The following is a 15,538-nucleotide window of genomic DNA, read 5'->3' on the forward strand; positions in this document are numbered from 1 at the left end:
CCTTAATCCACTGTCATCAAGAATCTATCACATGCCAGAGCTTATCACACCATTTGCCATAAATACTGTCATCCTTTTTACCATCTGATTAGTCAGTGACCCCTTTTCAGAGTCCCATCCTAATGTTCTGCTTTCTAGGGCCACTCCTAGTACTTACTTTCAGCCTGGGTGCCCCCAAAGCAGGGCCCGGAACAAGGACTTGGCATGTGGGAATTTTATTTGGGAAATGACCCCAGAATTTAGGAGGGACTGGGAGAAATGAAACGGAAAAGCCAATGCAAAGTTGTATTGGCAAGCTGATCATTTCTGTGAGTGATGGGGCTTGTTCCTGCCGGATCCCTATAGAATGTACTTCAGAACTGTCTGCCAGAGGCATGGAGAGGGGGAGTATTTATCCACTGGTTCCTGGCTCCCATTGGTCAAGTCCCCTGGGGTGGTTTGTGAATAAAGGAGGGAGAAGAGGTAGGGCCCAAGAAGGGTTTAATACCATTTTCTAATGGCTTCCAGAGTCTCAGCTAAGTCAGCTCTCAGTCTTAGTGTTGTCTTAGGTCTCCGACTGCTTTTAAGACTTTTTTTTTCCTTTGGTTTTCAGCAGTTTTTCAAGGATGTGTCTTCAGTGATTTTGTGTTTATCAAGCCTGGGCATACAGAATGAGGTCATTCTTGTATCTGTGCCTCATATGTATTCTGAAAAAGTCTTAGTCATTACCTCTTGGAATATTGATTCTAATCCTCTTTTTCCTCTCCTGGGACTTCAATTATAGGTACAACTTTCCATACATTCCTATGTCTTGTAATACCCACCCTCCCCTTTTTTGGTTACTTTCCATGCATCAGAATGGATTTTTTAAAAATTTCTTTTAATGTTTATTTATTTTTGTGAGAGAGTGAGAGACAGAGTGCGAGTAGGGGAGGGGCAGAGAGAGACAGAGGGAGACACAGAATCCGGATCAGGCTCCAGGCTCGGAGCTGTCAGCACACAGCCTGACATGGGGCTTGAACTCATGAACTGAGAGATTGTGACCTGAGCTGAAGTTGTACGCTTAACCGACTGAGCCACCCAGGTGCCCAAGAATGGATATTTTTTTTAAAAAGATGAAATATCTGTATTTTTCTTCATGTTTATTTGTTTTGAGAGAGAGAGCGAGAGAGAGAGCGTGCACATGTGCGTGTGTGGGGAGAGGCAGAGAGGGAGAGAGAATCCCAAGCAGGCTCTGTGCTAAGAGCACAGAGCCTGATACAGGGCTCGATTTCATGAACCATGAGATCAGGGCCTGAGGCAAAATCAAGAATCAGATGCATAATTGACTGAGCCACCCATGTGCCCCGGAATAAATATTTTTTTAAAATAAATTTTTTCACAGTTCAACAAGTCATCTTTCAGTGTCTGATTTGCTGTTAGACTCACCTGGTGAATTCTTAATTTATTTGTAATTTTCATTTATAAAATTTCCAGTTGGTTTCGGTCAAGAACATCCATTTCCATGTCAAATTTCTTAAGATTGTCTTTTAACTCTATTAACATATTAAACATTTTTTTTTTGAGGTTCATGGATGATGACTCCTTTTTCTGATTTACTTGAGGCAATTTCACTTGTTTGTTGTCTTAGTCTTCGGTCACATGATCTTGTCTCCTCACGTGCCTAGTTTTTTTTTTTTTTAATGTGTACTAAACATTGTACGTAAAAAATGCAGGAATGATTTGAGCCTGAAGGATTTACTGGGGGCTCTCAATTCTTGTCTTTGGTGGACTCTAAGTTTCCAATTTTTGTTCTTCAAAGTCCCATGAATCTGTTGAAAGCTCTGTTCAGCTTCTCACTCATGCTTTCAAATTGGCAGATGCCTCTAGAAGCAAATTGGCTTTAATGCCTGGCTCACCTTCTGGTTTTCCTCTGTTCCCACATCTTGTTCCTGTGAGTTCCTATAGCCTAGGTAGCTGGTGGCATTTTGATGTTTCCAAACACTTCATATATAATATGTGTGTGTGTATATAAAGTCAGATTTTCTACTTGTTCTCACAGGAAGGCTAATCCAAACCATCAAATTCATCATTAGGTTTCTTTTTCTCTTCTCATGCAATATGGATACAGGGCAGTTTAAGTAAAACTGATTTGTTTCGGATTTTCCTGGACAGGCCAGAGAGGATAATCCAATAGACCGGGAAGAGGTTTGGGTAGCTTACAGGGTTTCTTAGCTCAAGACTATCCTCTTCTGTGGCTCTAGTGAAGCTTCTTTAATAAATTATTTCTTTTTAATGATAATACCATTTAGTGATACTATCTTGTTTCATTGGGGCCCATAGTTTCAGCTGGTTCTTTCTTTCATTTCACTATCACGTCTCCAAGGATACCTCCCCATGTCAAAGTGCTTCCCTCTCTTCCAGACGTCTTCCCAAGGTTACTACCTCTGGTCCTATGTACTTCTCAAGCACCTTTCTTTCATTTTTCCAGTAGCTAATAACTGCCCCACCAGGCCTTGGACATGTTCTCAGCATTTCCCCACTCAGCATGCCCTCGCCCTCCTGAGGGACCTTGAGTTGATGCTGTCTGAGTTCTGCTGCCACTAGAATCCTGTCACACTCACTTCTCTTATGCTCAGCCCTTGCCTTGCTCCTCCTCTAGTGTGGGCTTCTGAGCTGAGGTTTATTTCCTCCACTCACATGTAAGGTGAAGTCCATAGAACTTTCTTTCTCCTAGTTATGTAGTAGGAACGGGTAATTTCTTGTCCTATTAGGATGCAGAACAATAACACATCTTTTTAACTTTTTGATAGGATTGTGTTTTAATTATCCTTTTACTGCTTTCTAATTTTACTGCATTATGCTTAGAGAAACAGTCTACAAGATTTCAATTCTTTGGAAATTGAGACTTCCTTTGTGGCTGAGTACATGGTTGATTTTTTTTTTAATTTTCCATTTGCATTCTATATTTGCTTGAGGTTGGTAAACATATTAAACACATCCTCTAGACTTAAAAAAAAAAAAACACCTTTTTTGATTTATCACTCTCTGAGAATTAAAATCTAGTAAAACTCATGTGGCCGCAATATTTTGTCCGCAGTTTCGTCAGGTTGTTGCTTCATATTTTGAAGCTGTACTGTTAGGTGTGTAACTGTTCAAGTTCATTATATCTTTGACCTGTTTTCCTTTTACCGGTATAAATAGTCCTTGTCTCTCGTTTTCCACCTTGAATTCTGTTTTGTGTTACCTGGCCTCGATGTTTACACAAGACATCTATCTCTTGTTTTATAGGTTGTCTTTGCTCTCTTGGTTAGAAAAGCCTCCCTAATCTTGGGTTGTGTATAGTCTCTTCAGTTTTTTCCTTAAATTTATCTAATTTCCCCTATGGTTAATGATGGCACGTGTAACTAGGACAAAACACATTTATGCCACATAAAGCTTGATTTAATGACACATTTCCTTAAAAAAAAAAAAAAAAAATTCCTTATGCTTCAGCTCCTTACCAGTGATTCCAGAGAGCTTTTTGAGTTCCAGCCTCTGTTACTTCACTACAAAAGCAAAGACACAAAAATTAGCTTGCTGTTTGCTCAGTTTCATAATGGTTGATTAAAAGTGCCCCCCCCCCCCCCATCACAGTAAATTAAGAGAAGTCGTCACACAAGGGCAGGTTTTGGGAATGCCATTGGAGATGTCACAGATGCTGGTATCTAAAGAAGTAGCACCAAGAGAAGAGAAAGGAAAAAAAATGTGACTTGACTAACTAAAAATGAGTAGAGGGAGACAGGTGGGAGGAAATGTTTAGTTGAATGAATATGTGTAAACAGAACAGATGACAGAAATAGAAAGATCAAGAGGGCGAATTTGATTTATAAAGGAAACTAATGGTGCTCAGTAAAGAGAGGGGTGATGCTGTTACAGGGATGAGGAAGGTGAATCTCAACAGAGTGAGGAGGGGCAAAAGGCAGAAGACAATGCCGTCCACCACAGAAAAGAGGCCATATTCTAAGTCTGAGAGAACCAGATTTTACTTCAGAACAACTGGAGGAAAAACACAGTTTAAAGACACGAGTCAATGTTACATGGGAAACGAAAGGGTAAGAACAAAAGGTGTCACAATACCAGAGCATGGGCCCAATTTTCCAGGTTAGACTGTGAAGTGCAGTCCGCTGGTGGCTCTTCGAAATGGACGTGAAAAATCTATCTTGCAGGATAAAAGAGATTAGGATGAGGAGATGTTTTCTAATTCTGTATTTTCAGTTTTTAAAACACTTGTTTCTACATCTTTGATATTTTGGAGCTTTCCGGTTGACCTGGAGGTTGTTTTTGTTCTGAACAAAGGGGATGTAGAGATGTTTGCTCCCATTCAGGGATCTAATTAGGCATGTTGTCCAATCTATAATAAGTCACGGGTTCAGTTTTTCTTTGTCAAGGTAGTCAGAGGCCTTCAGGCATGAGTGACTTATTGAAATGTACTCTCATAGTTAGGGATGAATTATTATCCTGATATTGTCAATCACTCAATAATTTTATATCCCCAGAGCTCTCCCTTGGTTGTTTTGTACCACACAAAGACGACACTTTATTCTCATATTTGTTCACAGACATGATAACACATTTTTGTATCCAGTGAAGAAGGAAATCCTTCTAAATGCAGCAAGAGTGGCAGTCTGACTAAAAAAAGTTATTTTCCATATCCACAAAAATGTTAATCAGATTCTTGTCAGAACATGTGTAAGAAGTGGTTTTCATTGTCACAGCTCTTGATGTCAGATTACTAAAATAATTTATGTTTTGTTGCAGGGAACATGGGTGTGAGCAGAAACCCCCAAGTCACGTGACCACTTCTGAGCCTACTCTTCTTCCCAACACATAGAAATGATCTGTGTTTCGTGGTACCGAGTGAACGGCGGGAACGGCGGAATTTCAACATGGCTGTTCTTTATTTGATTAAATATATTCTCTATTTATTCTTAAAAAAAACTAATTTAAGTTAAATGGCAATAAACCATGATAATTTGGAAAACATGTTGAAATTGAGAGTGAAGAGAAATGTTCTGTATGTCAACCACACTGTAAACCATAAAACTTATTTTTGTCAACTGCTTCTCATGACAGTGGCTGGGAATTTGACATTTCTACTACAGTAGGCAGAAAACCATGTAAAAGACACTCTCCCACATACCACATCACATCTCTATTTATATTTCCAAACTAAAAGCATTACAGCCCCGGAAAGTGCTGAGTGGACTGTGTACGTTTACACCAAGGGCTGGAAGTTCACAGAAGCGTGGCCTTAAACTGGTGTATTTGTGTGGCAAGGCCCGTGTCGGCACCCCTGCCCGCACCCTGTCCCCCAAGCCATACTGAATGGAACAGGCCTGGCTCGCCAAGAGAAAACCGTTGCTCCATAATCCAAAAGGCGATGAACTTTTTTCAGTGGACTCTGGTCAGTGCGAGACAGGATAAAAAACTCTTCTCGAACTGATTCCGAAACCCACTTGAAGCACCCCCATGATGGCATTCAGTACGACTTACCCACTTGAAAATGTGTCAGCAGCTATTCAATTACTTAAGAAAAGGAGACTTGTAAAAATTTACGTGGTTGCAAGGTGAAATTTTTTAAGGCTAGAAAAGAGACCTTTGATAATCTATACAAGCAAACGTGAATGTGACAGAAACACGGCTGGTTCTCTAATCGTGTCTGAGGTATACATTCCACCCGACTGACGAGGTCTCAGAAGATTCCTGATAAAAACTCCCCCTTTCCACTTAAAGATCATAAGAAGTCAGCGCGGTCCGGTTCTTTTCCCCGCAGAAAGGGTATTTAGTTTGGGATGTAACGTTTTAAAACAATAATACAAACCTCCTGGGAGAATACCACAATAAATGTCTCAAAAACCACTCAGTTAATCCCAGGGTATAATCCGGCTGTTTTAAATTACTGCAGGGAATATTATGGGCCTTAATGACACCGTAACTGCATGAAGCCAAAGAAAGCTAGAAAGAGAGGCCAAAAAGATGAGCTCAGAGCCAGCTGAAGTGACAACAAACATGTGGCTGTTTACTAGGATTGGAGAGGTTTAGTCTGCAGATGTTTGCGGTCTCTAGAAGGTTCCAGAGGAATGAGTTATTATGAAGATTTGCAGAGTCTGATGAGAGCAAGATTCTTCTTGGAGATGGCGGGCCCCAGACAGGGAGGCCCAATGGTAGAGACAGAATTTATAGATTTCTGCGGTCAGATCGTACTCTACTGGTCCCACAATGTACATCAACAAATTAATATTGTACGGATGTCATTTCAAAGCCTCCTAAAGACGAGAGTCATTATTGAAGCCATTAGAGCACAGATGGTTCAAACTATATGCAGATATTCATACTTGCATTTTTGCATTATAGCTGCTTTTTTTTTTTCTGTTGAACTGTAATGAATTGTCTCATAATCTATTCCATCTTCTTGCCATTAGCAGGCTTTGAATGTTCACAAATAGGAGCAAAGAACTCATTTTCCAGAGCTTTAATCACACAAAGAGGGAATGCCTAATTCTCTAAATGAAATGGTCTGTGATCACTGAAGCAGAGATTTAATATATCACGGCAAATTAGGTAGATTTTAATAAATTACTTATCTCCCTGAATACTTTACATATGCTTAAGAAGGAACATAGCCTGTTTGCAAACAGTGAAAACCCACAGCCTATAAAAATCCTTTGAAGAAAATGACAAATAAAAAAGTAAATTAAAAAATGAAATGCATTATATCCTAGACCTCTAGAGACAATTCCTTTGCAGCATTGATTCACGGCTCCATTAAAAATATCAATTAAATCCTTCAGTGAGATTGGGTAAAAGCTAGAAAATTAACTTTCGGAGCGGCTTTTCGAGGATCTGGTTATCCAGATCCACCCCACCTTTGTACAAGGCTTGATGTAAATTTTAAAAAATGATAAAAAAAAGATATTCCTTTCAGGTCTAACTAAGCATATCAGAATGTGAACCATACTTTTAATAATTTTTTTCCTATGTCATAAGCTAAGTTTTCAAAGTATAAATTTCACGTCCCTGGATCCCGTATCACCATCGCAAATACATAAAAACCATACAAACGGGAAGAGCTGTGATTTTTAAGAAAGAAAACCAAAAACTTGAAGTAATTTCAGAAGTTGGTGCCGAGTCTCCTTCTTTATATTTAATTGATAGAAACTGCATGCATCAAAGAAAATGCATACTGAGCTTTAATGTGCATAAAATGGATATTAGCATTTTAAAGAGGAAGATTAACACATTAATCCAAGTAATTTTCATATATTGCTTCTAATAAAATCTTCACAGTATAAAACTCTTAATGAGGCTAATCGTAGGCATTCCATTTAGTGGGACGATTAGGGATAACATAAAAGTGTGTCTTTTTCCTAGGTTTTCTCAGATTTATCCTTTTTGCTTATTACAAATAAAAATGGGAATTGCATGTCAGTTCTTCATAAGAAAGTGTTGAAAATGCAAATGGGCTTTCTCATGCTATCATGTAGGTATGAATTATTGAGAAGGCACTGCCCATGGTGGAGAACTGAAGTCCCGAGGGGTGGCAGTCGTGGGAAGGAGGGAGTAGCAAAATAAACAAATGAAAAAGTATACAAAACTTGAACACTGCCGACCCGGACCTCCCCCTCCCCGCGTCCCATGAATTATAGATTATATACACCAGAGTGATTACAAAGATCTCATCTCAGGGCTTTCATGTGAGTGTTTACTCGGGAGGAGGAGATGCCTCTGGAGCGGCTTCTTTCAGCCTCCTGGTCCTCTCTGTGCTGCTCGTAGACAGACCGTAGGGCCTGGAGTGCTTCGACTGTGACCCTGAGCTTGCCAATGCCTCCACCGTCTGCCCGTGCATCCAGAACTAGGGAGAAAAATAGCAGAAGAGTATGAATATCACTCACCCGATTTTTTTCTTCAGATAGGCCACATGAGACAGGAGTTGAAAAGACGAAAACAGGGGCGCCGGGGCGGCTCAGTCGGTTAAGCGGCCGCCTCTCGATTTTGGCTCAGGTCATGGTCTCAAGGTTCGCGGGATCAAGCCCTGATAGGCTCTGCACTGACAGCGCGGGGCCTGCTTGGGACTCTCTCTCTCTCTCTCTCTCTCTCTCTCTCTCTCTCTCTCTCCTCTCTCTGCCCTTCCCCCACTCATGCGGCGCACACCCTCTCCCTCTCTCTCAAAATAAACAAACTTAAAAAAAAAAAAGAAAAGGCGAAAACAGCTTTATAAGAGTCCAAAGTTCACTGGCATCTCAGAAATCTAAAACTTAAAGCCTGTCATGTGTGTCTGAAGAGACACATTTCAGGTCTATCACATGTGTACATACATGTTGTTTGTGGACTTAAGACTCATGATCTATCCTGAAGTTTACCTAGTGGAAAGGCTGGAAGAAAACGATTCGCACATAGGATCGGAATTTCTAAGCTAGAATAAAGAAAGCCTAAAAGGGATAACATACGACAATTCCAAATCCTTGTTTTGAGGAAACCTTTAAACGCAACTTGGTATACAAAGCCTCAGGTTGACCTGAGCAGACCGGGAGGTCACAGGGCCCAAGCGGTCCCCAGCTCGGTCCCCTGAGTTTACACCTCTCCATTGGGACTCCTCGCTGCTTTGTCTGGCACAGAACCCAGCGTTAGAATCCTGACCTGGCCAGTGTTTAAGGGTTTGCCTCTCTCTCAAAACATGGCCACAGTAGCTGCGTCAGATGAGTATGGCCATACGGGGACTCTCAGAATGAGAGGATGGGTCGCAAGACAAAACTGACTGCAGAGAGGAGTAAGAACATACAGCAGAGATAATTTTCCTCATTTTTGTCAGACTCTCTTGGTTCTGGTTGTCTGTAAGAGGGTTTAGGGCAACATTTTAATCTTCTCATCCTTTTTTTCTTTTTTTCTGTGCTACACGAAGTTGTGACAAACTGTCACGTGATATGTGTGGTTTATGAGGATTTCCCAGGATAGGTTTCCGATTCGGTTAATTATTTGGCTTGATCTGGACTTCTGATCTTGATCTTCTAGCACATTCTCAGGACAGGCGGCCTGACGTGTGAACCGCAGATGAACTCTGGTGTAACAGAGTGTTTGGCACTTAAGAGGTGCTCAAATAAGTGTTCATTTAATGCATGAATAAAGGAGTAAACAAGCCACGGACAGCTTCCCAGACATGGCTCCGCTAACGTGACCAAGGAGACCAGAGCTCGGCCTCCGTTCTCCATTTACCGTGAACAACCCAGGCCATCCTCGGTATGGTTTTTAAAAGTCTGATTCATAAAGCACAATTCCTTCAGCATGTTCTAAATATGTTCTGTAAGGATACAGAGGGTAGAAAGTAAGCACCGATGGGACTCATGCCTCTGAGGTGAAAATCCAGGAGAGTACATTTTGTCAGGAATCCTCTCCGCCTCCCTGAATCCTGCTAGGAAATAAGTGACTGGTACCGCTTGGAGTTATCTGCAGTGGCTCCATCACTGGATTGTGACAACAAATTAAAGAGAAGCCTTGCAAAAGACACCATAATGATGACTCAGAATAACATGCCTTGGCCGAAATAAGGCTTGACAGCAGGAAGCTTCCATAAACAACACTAAAAACATCCAATGGCCACATTGTTGTCACACACTCACCCCTAACACTACCAAAATGAGTAATTCCTTGTGAAGCGCAATTAATTATTTTAAAATTTCTGTTGATTGAAAGGAGGGCAGAGGGGGGAGGGGAAGGGAGGGATTGTAGGGAAAAGCTTCCAGCTTCAAGAAAAAGTCAGCTTGGGTTGCAAAGGATTCAACCAGCGTGTGACTCAACATCCCTGCAGTCAACTAAAAAGAAGGTTTTAATAAAGAATTTGGATTTCAGCAGTTGTGCAAATTGAGCAATCCTTCCACCCATACCATCGATATTTTGCTCGATGATGTCTCTCCCTTCCTGAAACATGTCAGCGAGGTCAATGTCAACTATGCCAATGTCCTCACACTCCAGGTCCTGCTCATCCTCTGGAGGGTCGCTGACCACAGTGAAGCGAATGCTGAGAAGGGACAAAACGGAGAATCACCACACAGTGTGAAAAAAATCACCATGAAACACAACTCCCAAATGGGGCTTTATCACTAAGTATGAAATCTCAAAGTTTCCAATTATTCCAATAAAAAGCAAATTACATGAGGTTAGATAAGTTATTGCGTGAACTATTACAATTATTATAGCACACCCAGCCTTCAAATGAACACGAATCCACTTTTCCAAGTGCTGATTAACACTTAACTCTAGAATCTGAGAAAATTACTAGGTAAAGAGAAGAACCAGATGTTCGCTCTAATACGCACTATCTGAGCATATTTTGACACTTTTACTTTTTTTTTAGTGTTTACTTTTGAGAGAGAGACAGACAGACAGACAGACAGAGCATGAGCAGGGAAGGGGCAGAGAGAGAGAGGGAGACACTGAGTCCAAAGCAGGCTCCAGGCTCTGAGCTGTCAGCACAGATCCTGACTCGGGGCTCGAACCCGCGAACCGTGAGATCACGACCTGAGCCGAAGTCGGATGCTTAACTGACTGCGCCACCCAGGTGCCCTGACACATCTATTTTTAAGTTAGAAAGATCAAGTGGAGAAGGACCAGGGAGATCAGGGCCCCGTTTTCAAAAGAAATGCGACATTTTCTATAGAAACGTACACCTTCAGAGTGACTACTAAGCAGTCTCTCCAACCATGTGTGTCCGCGAAACGCAGACACGGCGCTCGCCGGGTAACATCCTGAGTCACGTCAGGTAAATGTGGTAGTTCTGCCCAAGAGCTACATGAAGTGTTTGTGTTACTTCAGCAATGTTTTAGTTCACAATCATAGCATCCAAGTTTTATTTTACTTTTAGACACATAATTGTAAGGTTCTGATGGAACTGATTTGAATTAGTGGCTTGTGCTGAGGCCAAACACACTTGGATTGACCAAATGACAGGAATTTACAGTTAAGTACTCTTTGGATATGTCTTGGCAGCATAACTTAAACCATGGATGCTTGTAAACTACCATTTTAACCATTTTCAGAACGTATCCATCCCAAATCAGATACAAGACAAGAAACTTGTTTCTTAGGTAACATTTTTAGATGAAATTCTAAGTCTCCGAGAAATCATGCCTTGAAACATATGCACAAAGAAAATCTTTTCCAAACGCTTATAGGTAAACATGATAGTATTTAACTAACTTGCTGAAAATAAGTATTCAACGTTTAATTCCTTTATGGAGTCCCTGTTATCAGTCAGCAATACATTTTGATTACGAATCCCTTCGGTTGAAATCAAAGGCAGTACGTATTCACACAATAATTGTCAAGAGTGCAGATGCTGGTCTGTTAAGTGGATACACTGAATGCTTTACATGATGCATAAAATAGAGGGATTAGGATGGAGTGGTTAAGGGCACCCATTTTGAGTTCCAGTTTCTGCTTTCCTACTATTAACTTTGTGACCTCGGGACACATTGCTTAACCTCTCTGATCTTGTATCTGTAGAATGGGAAGAGTTATGCCTATCTCAGGGCTCTTGCGGGCACTCAAATGAGATGATACATGTAAACAGTGCCTGGAATATGGTAAACACAGTGTTTCCACTTTTATGACTATCATTATTAATCTACGTAGGACTGCTTAAGCTTCTACATTTCTAATGGAAGAGAAGAAGAAGACCTGGGGAATGCTCGTTTCTGTTGAAAACTGAAATTGCCAAATCATACGATGACTGTATCAGTCAAACAAGTTGATGCACACTGTACATCCACAAGGCTTACAGAAAAATAGAGGTTGTACAGATCGCACTAATATTGTTAAGTGTTATCCTCCTGTACTGTCTCATATTTAAGGATCATATCTCTATCGCTTTACAAATGCAGACCTTTACCTCCACTGAATATATGAGAATTCTGAGACAAAAAGGAAGAAAAACGAACCCTTCTAGATGCCAGAGAAATGGCTAGAAACCCACATTCAGTATTTCTTGTTTTGAATTCTACAGAGAGCCAAGTGAGATGTCAAATAGGCAATTAAGAAACTGCGAAGTCAAGCTTTAAAAAGGAAAGAAGGTGCACTAAGATAATGTAAAAGCCACAGTCTGGCTTAGTTTAAACTGTACAGAAGACATCTTACGTCTCAGCTTTAAGCCAAAACAGAGTGGACACCTTGTTTCGCGTCCCGAAGAGGACCCAGTCTGAGGACCGGGACAGACACAGGGGGGAAATGCCAAGTACCCATGTGGAGGGGAGACGGGAAGTGACACACGGGCTGCTTCTGCCTCTTCTTCCTCCCTCTCCTCCTGCAAAACTCTCCCTTTCCCAGCGAAATCTGCCTTGCTAACCCCTCTGCCGGGTCCTAGACACAGACCTCTATGTCTTCCTGTGTGCCTGGAGCTCCCTCTGCCTGGAATGAATGGTGTTCCTGAGGCTGTTCATGACCTGACTGGGTTCTCTCATCCCTCACTATCCAGCTTTTTGTCACCTCCTTAGATCTGCCTTCATCGTTCTATTCTAACTTGTTTAACTTTCTCTTTGTACTTATTGTAATATGTAATTGGTTTACTTGTTGGTGTCTGCCTTCCTCAGTGGGATGTAAACTCTGTTTAAGTTCAGGGACTTCACCTGGTCCAGCATTTAGCTCCTGACACCTATATAGGGGGTTATAAACGGTTTTTGAATTACTACATGAATTGCAAAATGGACGATCCTATTGAAGGCTGACTCATCTGAAGAAGGCTTACTGGAGAAGGCGGGCCCTGGGCTGGACATCAAGATTTAGACTTCAAATGTCACTTGCTGTTATTGAGGAAATCAGAAAGCACTAAAGCTCCTTAAATCGTGTAATATTTTTGATTCTTTCCTCATATTGAAATAATTCCTTTTTGTATAAAACAGGATAGAGGGGCTGAAGGGTTACCTGTGAGGGTTACATATTAGAATTCTGATGTCATGTTGGAGCTGCTCAACAGAACAGCTGAAATGAAGAAATGAAACCAAAAAAGAACTTGAAGTCAGTGTCAAAGCTATGACTTCAAATAAATACTTTCTCTCTCTCTCTTTTTTAAATGTATATTTATTTTTGAGAGAGAGAGGGAGAAAGACAGAGCGTGAGTGGGGCAGGGTCAGAGAGAGAGAATCCTAAGCAGGCTTCAAGCTGTCAGCACAGAGCCCAACGTGGGGCTTGAACTCATGAACTGCGAGATCATGATCTGAGTGGAAGTCGGATGCTTAACCGAATGAGCCACCCAGGTGCCCCTCACATAAATAATTTTTAAAGTCCCACTTTAATGTGTTACCTCCATATTATTTATTTATTTTTATTTGAGAGAGAGAGAGAGAGAGAGAGAAAGAAAGAGACAGAGCATATGCATGTGGGTGGGGGGCGGAGGGGCAGAGGGAGAGAGTGAGAGAATCTCAAGCAGGATCCACGTGTGGAGCCCGATGCAGGGCTCAATCCCACAACCCTGGATCTTGACCTGAGCTGAAATCATGAGTATGACACTCAATGGACTGAGTCACCCAGGTGTTCCATTTTAAAGTGACGGAATATATGCAAATATGTATGCAAATATATGCATATATATACTGTATATGCAAATATAGCATGGGGCAAGATGCAAAGGTGTTGTATGTAATTCATCATCAATGTACATAATTTTATGTGTGTCAGGAAACCCTGGCCAAACTTCTCTGACTGTGGCTTTGTAAACTATCTCCAAAACCCAAGAGGGTTGCTGCTTGAGAAAATGAATTCTTATAAACTAGCAGATACTTTAAATAATGTGGGGTAATGTGACCTGTATTTATAAAAGGTGGGAACATTCATTGGAATGACAATGGTCTTTTGGCTGTGGAAACATGTAAACACAAACTCCTCCTTTTTCCTGAAGAAAAGGATACCGTCAGGGAGAAAAGTGGGCCCGGCCATTCTCTCCCATCATGGCCCCATTCCTGCCACGGAGGTTAGTGGTGCACACTTCAGAGCTGCGGGCATTTGCTGTGCCACCATCAGCCCGCCATCACTCTGCACCCACAGTGCCTCTCTCGGTTTTTCTCAAAATGACACGAACGTTTGTGTCTCTAGGGGTCATTTAGAGAATCTGGAGAAACAAGGATGGGTCATTGGGAGTCATTACATTTATTGTGGACTTTAAAAAATTTTTAATACTATTTTGGTTACAAGAAGGTCTTCTGAGGAAAGGCAGGTCTACATTTAAAGCAGAATCTGTCTTTTAAAAAATACACACTTTTGAGGAAACACAATCGCTCTCCCCGGCTGAGGGGTGCTACTAACAGGTTCTGACATTCCAGAAACAAAGTGAACACAGAGGTAGACAAGTGAGACGGAAAAGATCGGGAAGTCCAGCCCAGGGCTTGTCTGCGGGAACAGAGCTCAGTCCTGGTCAGTGATGACCCAGCTTGTTGACTGCAGAGAAGCAGATGTCATGGTCAGTGCTATGTAACCACTTGGGACCTGGGATAACCCTGGGAGACTGATGGTATGTGAGGGGCTTTGCGAGGGGGCTCTGCAAGAAGCTCAAGCAGACAAAGTAAATAGGTAAAGAATGATTATCAACCGCGCTGGGAAAAAACGGAGCTCCAGGCTAATTAACAGGGTTGTTTTTTTGTTTTGTTTTGTTTTGTTTTTTTTTTTTAGCACCGCTTCAGAACTGAGATCCAAAGAATTGACATGTGTGTTTCAAGGAGTTAATGAAAAAGCTGCGATCACATCCTAAGAACTAAGAATTCCAGTCTCCTTTCTTAGAAGATCAAATGCTAGTTTGGAGGCTCTTTTGAAAAATAGAATGTCTTTAACATTCACTTCATGCCCTCTAGGAAAACAGAGAACTTGAGCCTCTTTCTAAGGTGGGCAGGGGTGAGCTCCGTTTCTGAGGCTGTGTCATCTGTGGACCACAAAGGCAAGGAGAAGAGGACAACAGAGAGATAAAGGGCCCACCCAGACCAAGGGAGGAGAGCCAGCAGAGGGGTTGATGGGCAGCACCTCACGTAACTCCTCAAACTGTACAACGTGGGAGCTCACGCAAAAGCAGGAAGTTAGTGACATCAGGGTGCTTCCTTCTTAAAAGGGTATCACTTCTCTCCCGAACCAGAATTGCAAAGTATTCTGTTCAAATTTGTAAAAACAAACAAACAAACAAATAAATAAATAAATAAAATAAATAATAAAAATAATAAAATAATAAAGTAAAATAAATAAATAAAAATAATAAATAAAATAATAAATAAAAATAAAAAGACATTACAAAATAACATGAAGTGAATTAAACAATGATAGGAAGGTAAAATTAGTCTGAAAGGCTGATGAGCTATTCCAAATAATAATATTGATATTACTCCCACTTCCACTGAGGACATCGAACACTTATTGCCCACTGTGTTGTCAGGTTCTATTCCGGCCATCTCACTCATATGATCTCATTTAATCCTGACAACAACCCTATATGGTATTATTACCGCCATTTTATAGATGGAGAAGATATGAGGCACAGGATACTTATCCAAGGTCAGACAGCTAGTAGGGAGTG

General features: G+C 41.2%; 1 protein-coding gene across 8 annotated transcripts in view; it reads right to left on the reverse strand.

Annotated features, from left to right (window-relative positions):
• Positions 1-3,438: 3,438 nt before the first annotated feature.
• RPGRIP1L (RPGRIP1 like) overlaps positions 3,439-15,538 on the reverse strand; it is a 95,325-nt gene continuing 83,225 nt past the window's right edge. For 2 of the 8 annotated variants that reach the window (XM_060650758.3, XM_060650759.3), the window contains 3 exons: positions 9,879-10,012; positions 7,707-7,852; positions 3,628-4,155 (listed from right to left, as the gene is read on the reverse strand). In XM_060650758.3, coding sequence (XP_060506741.3) covers positions 4,069-4,155; positions 7,707-7,852; positions 9,879-10,012 — 367 coding nt within the window. In that variant the 3' untranslated portion in view covers positions 3,628-4,068. Of the gene's footprint in view, positions 3,507-3,626; positions 4,156-7,177; positions 7,853-9,878; positions 10,013-11,653; positions 12,641-15,538 lie in introns of those variants that run through there. The other 6 variants (XM_078438719.2, XM_081791540.1, XM_078438723.2 and 3 more) reach the window with 6 other exon arrangements.

The sequence above is a fragment of the Panthera onca genome, chromosome E2 (genome assembly GCF_046562875.1).
Source record: "Panthera onca isolate mPanOnc1 chromosome E2, mPanOnc1 haplotype 2, whole genome shotgun sequence".
In the NCBI taxonomy this organism is placed as follows: Eukaryota; Metazoa; Chordata; class Mammalia; order Carnivora; family Felidae; genus Panthera; species Panthera onca.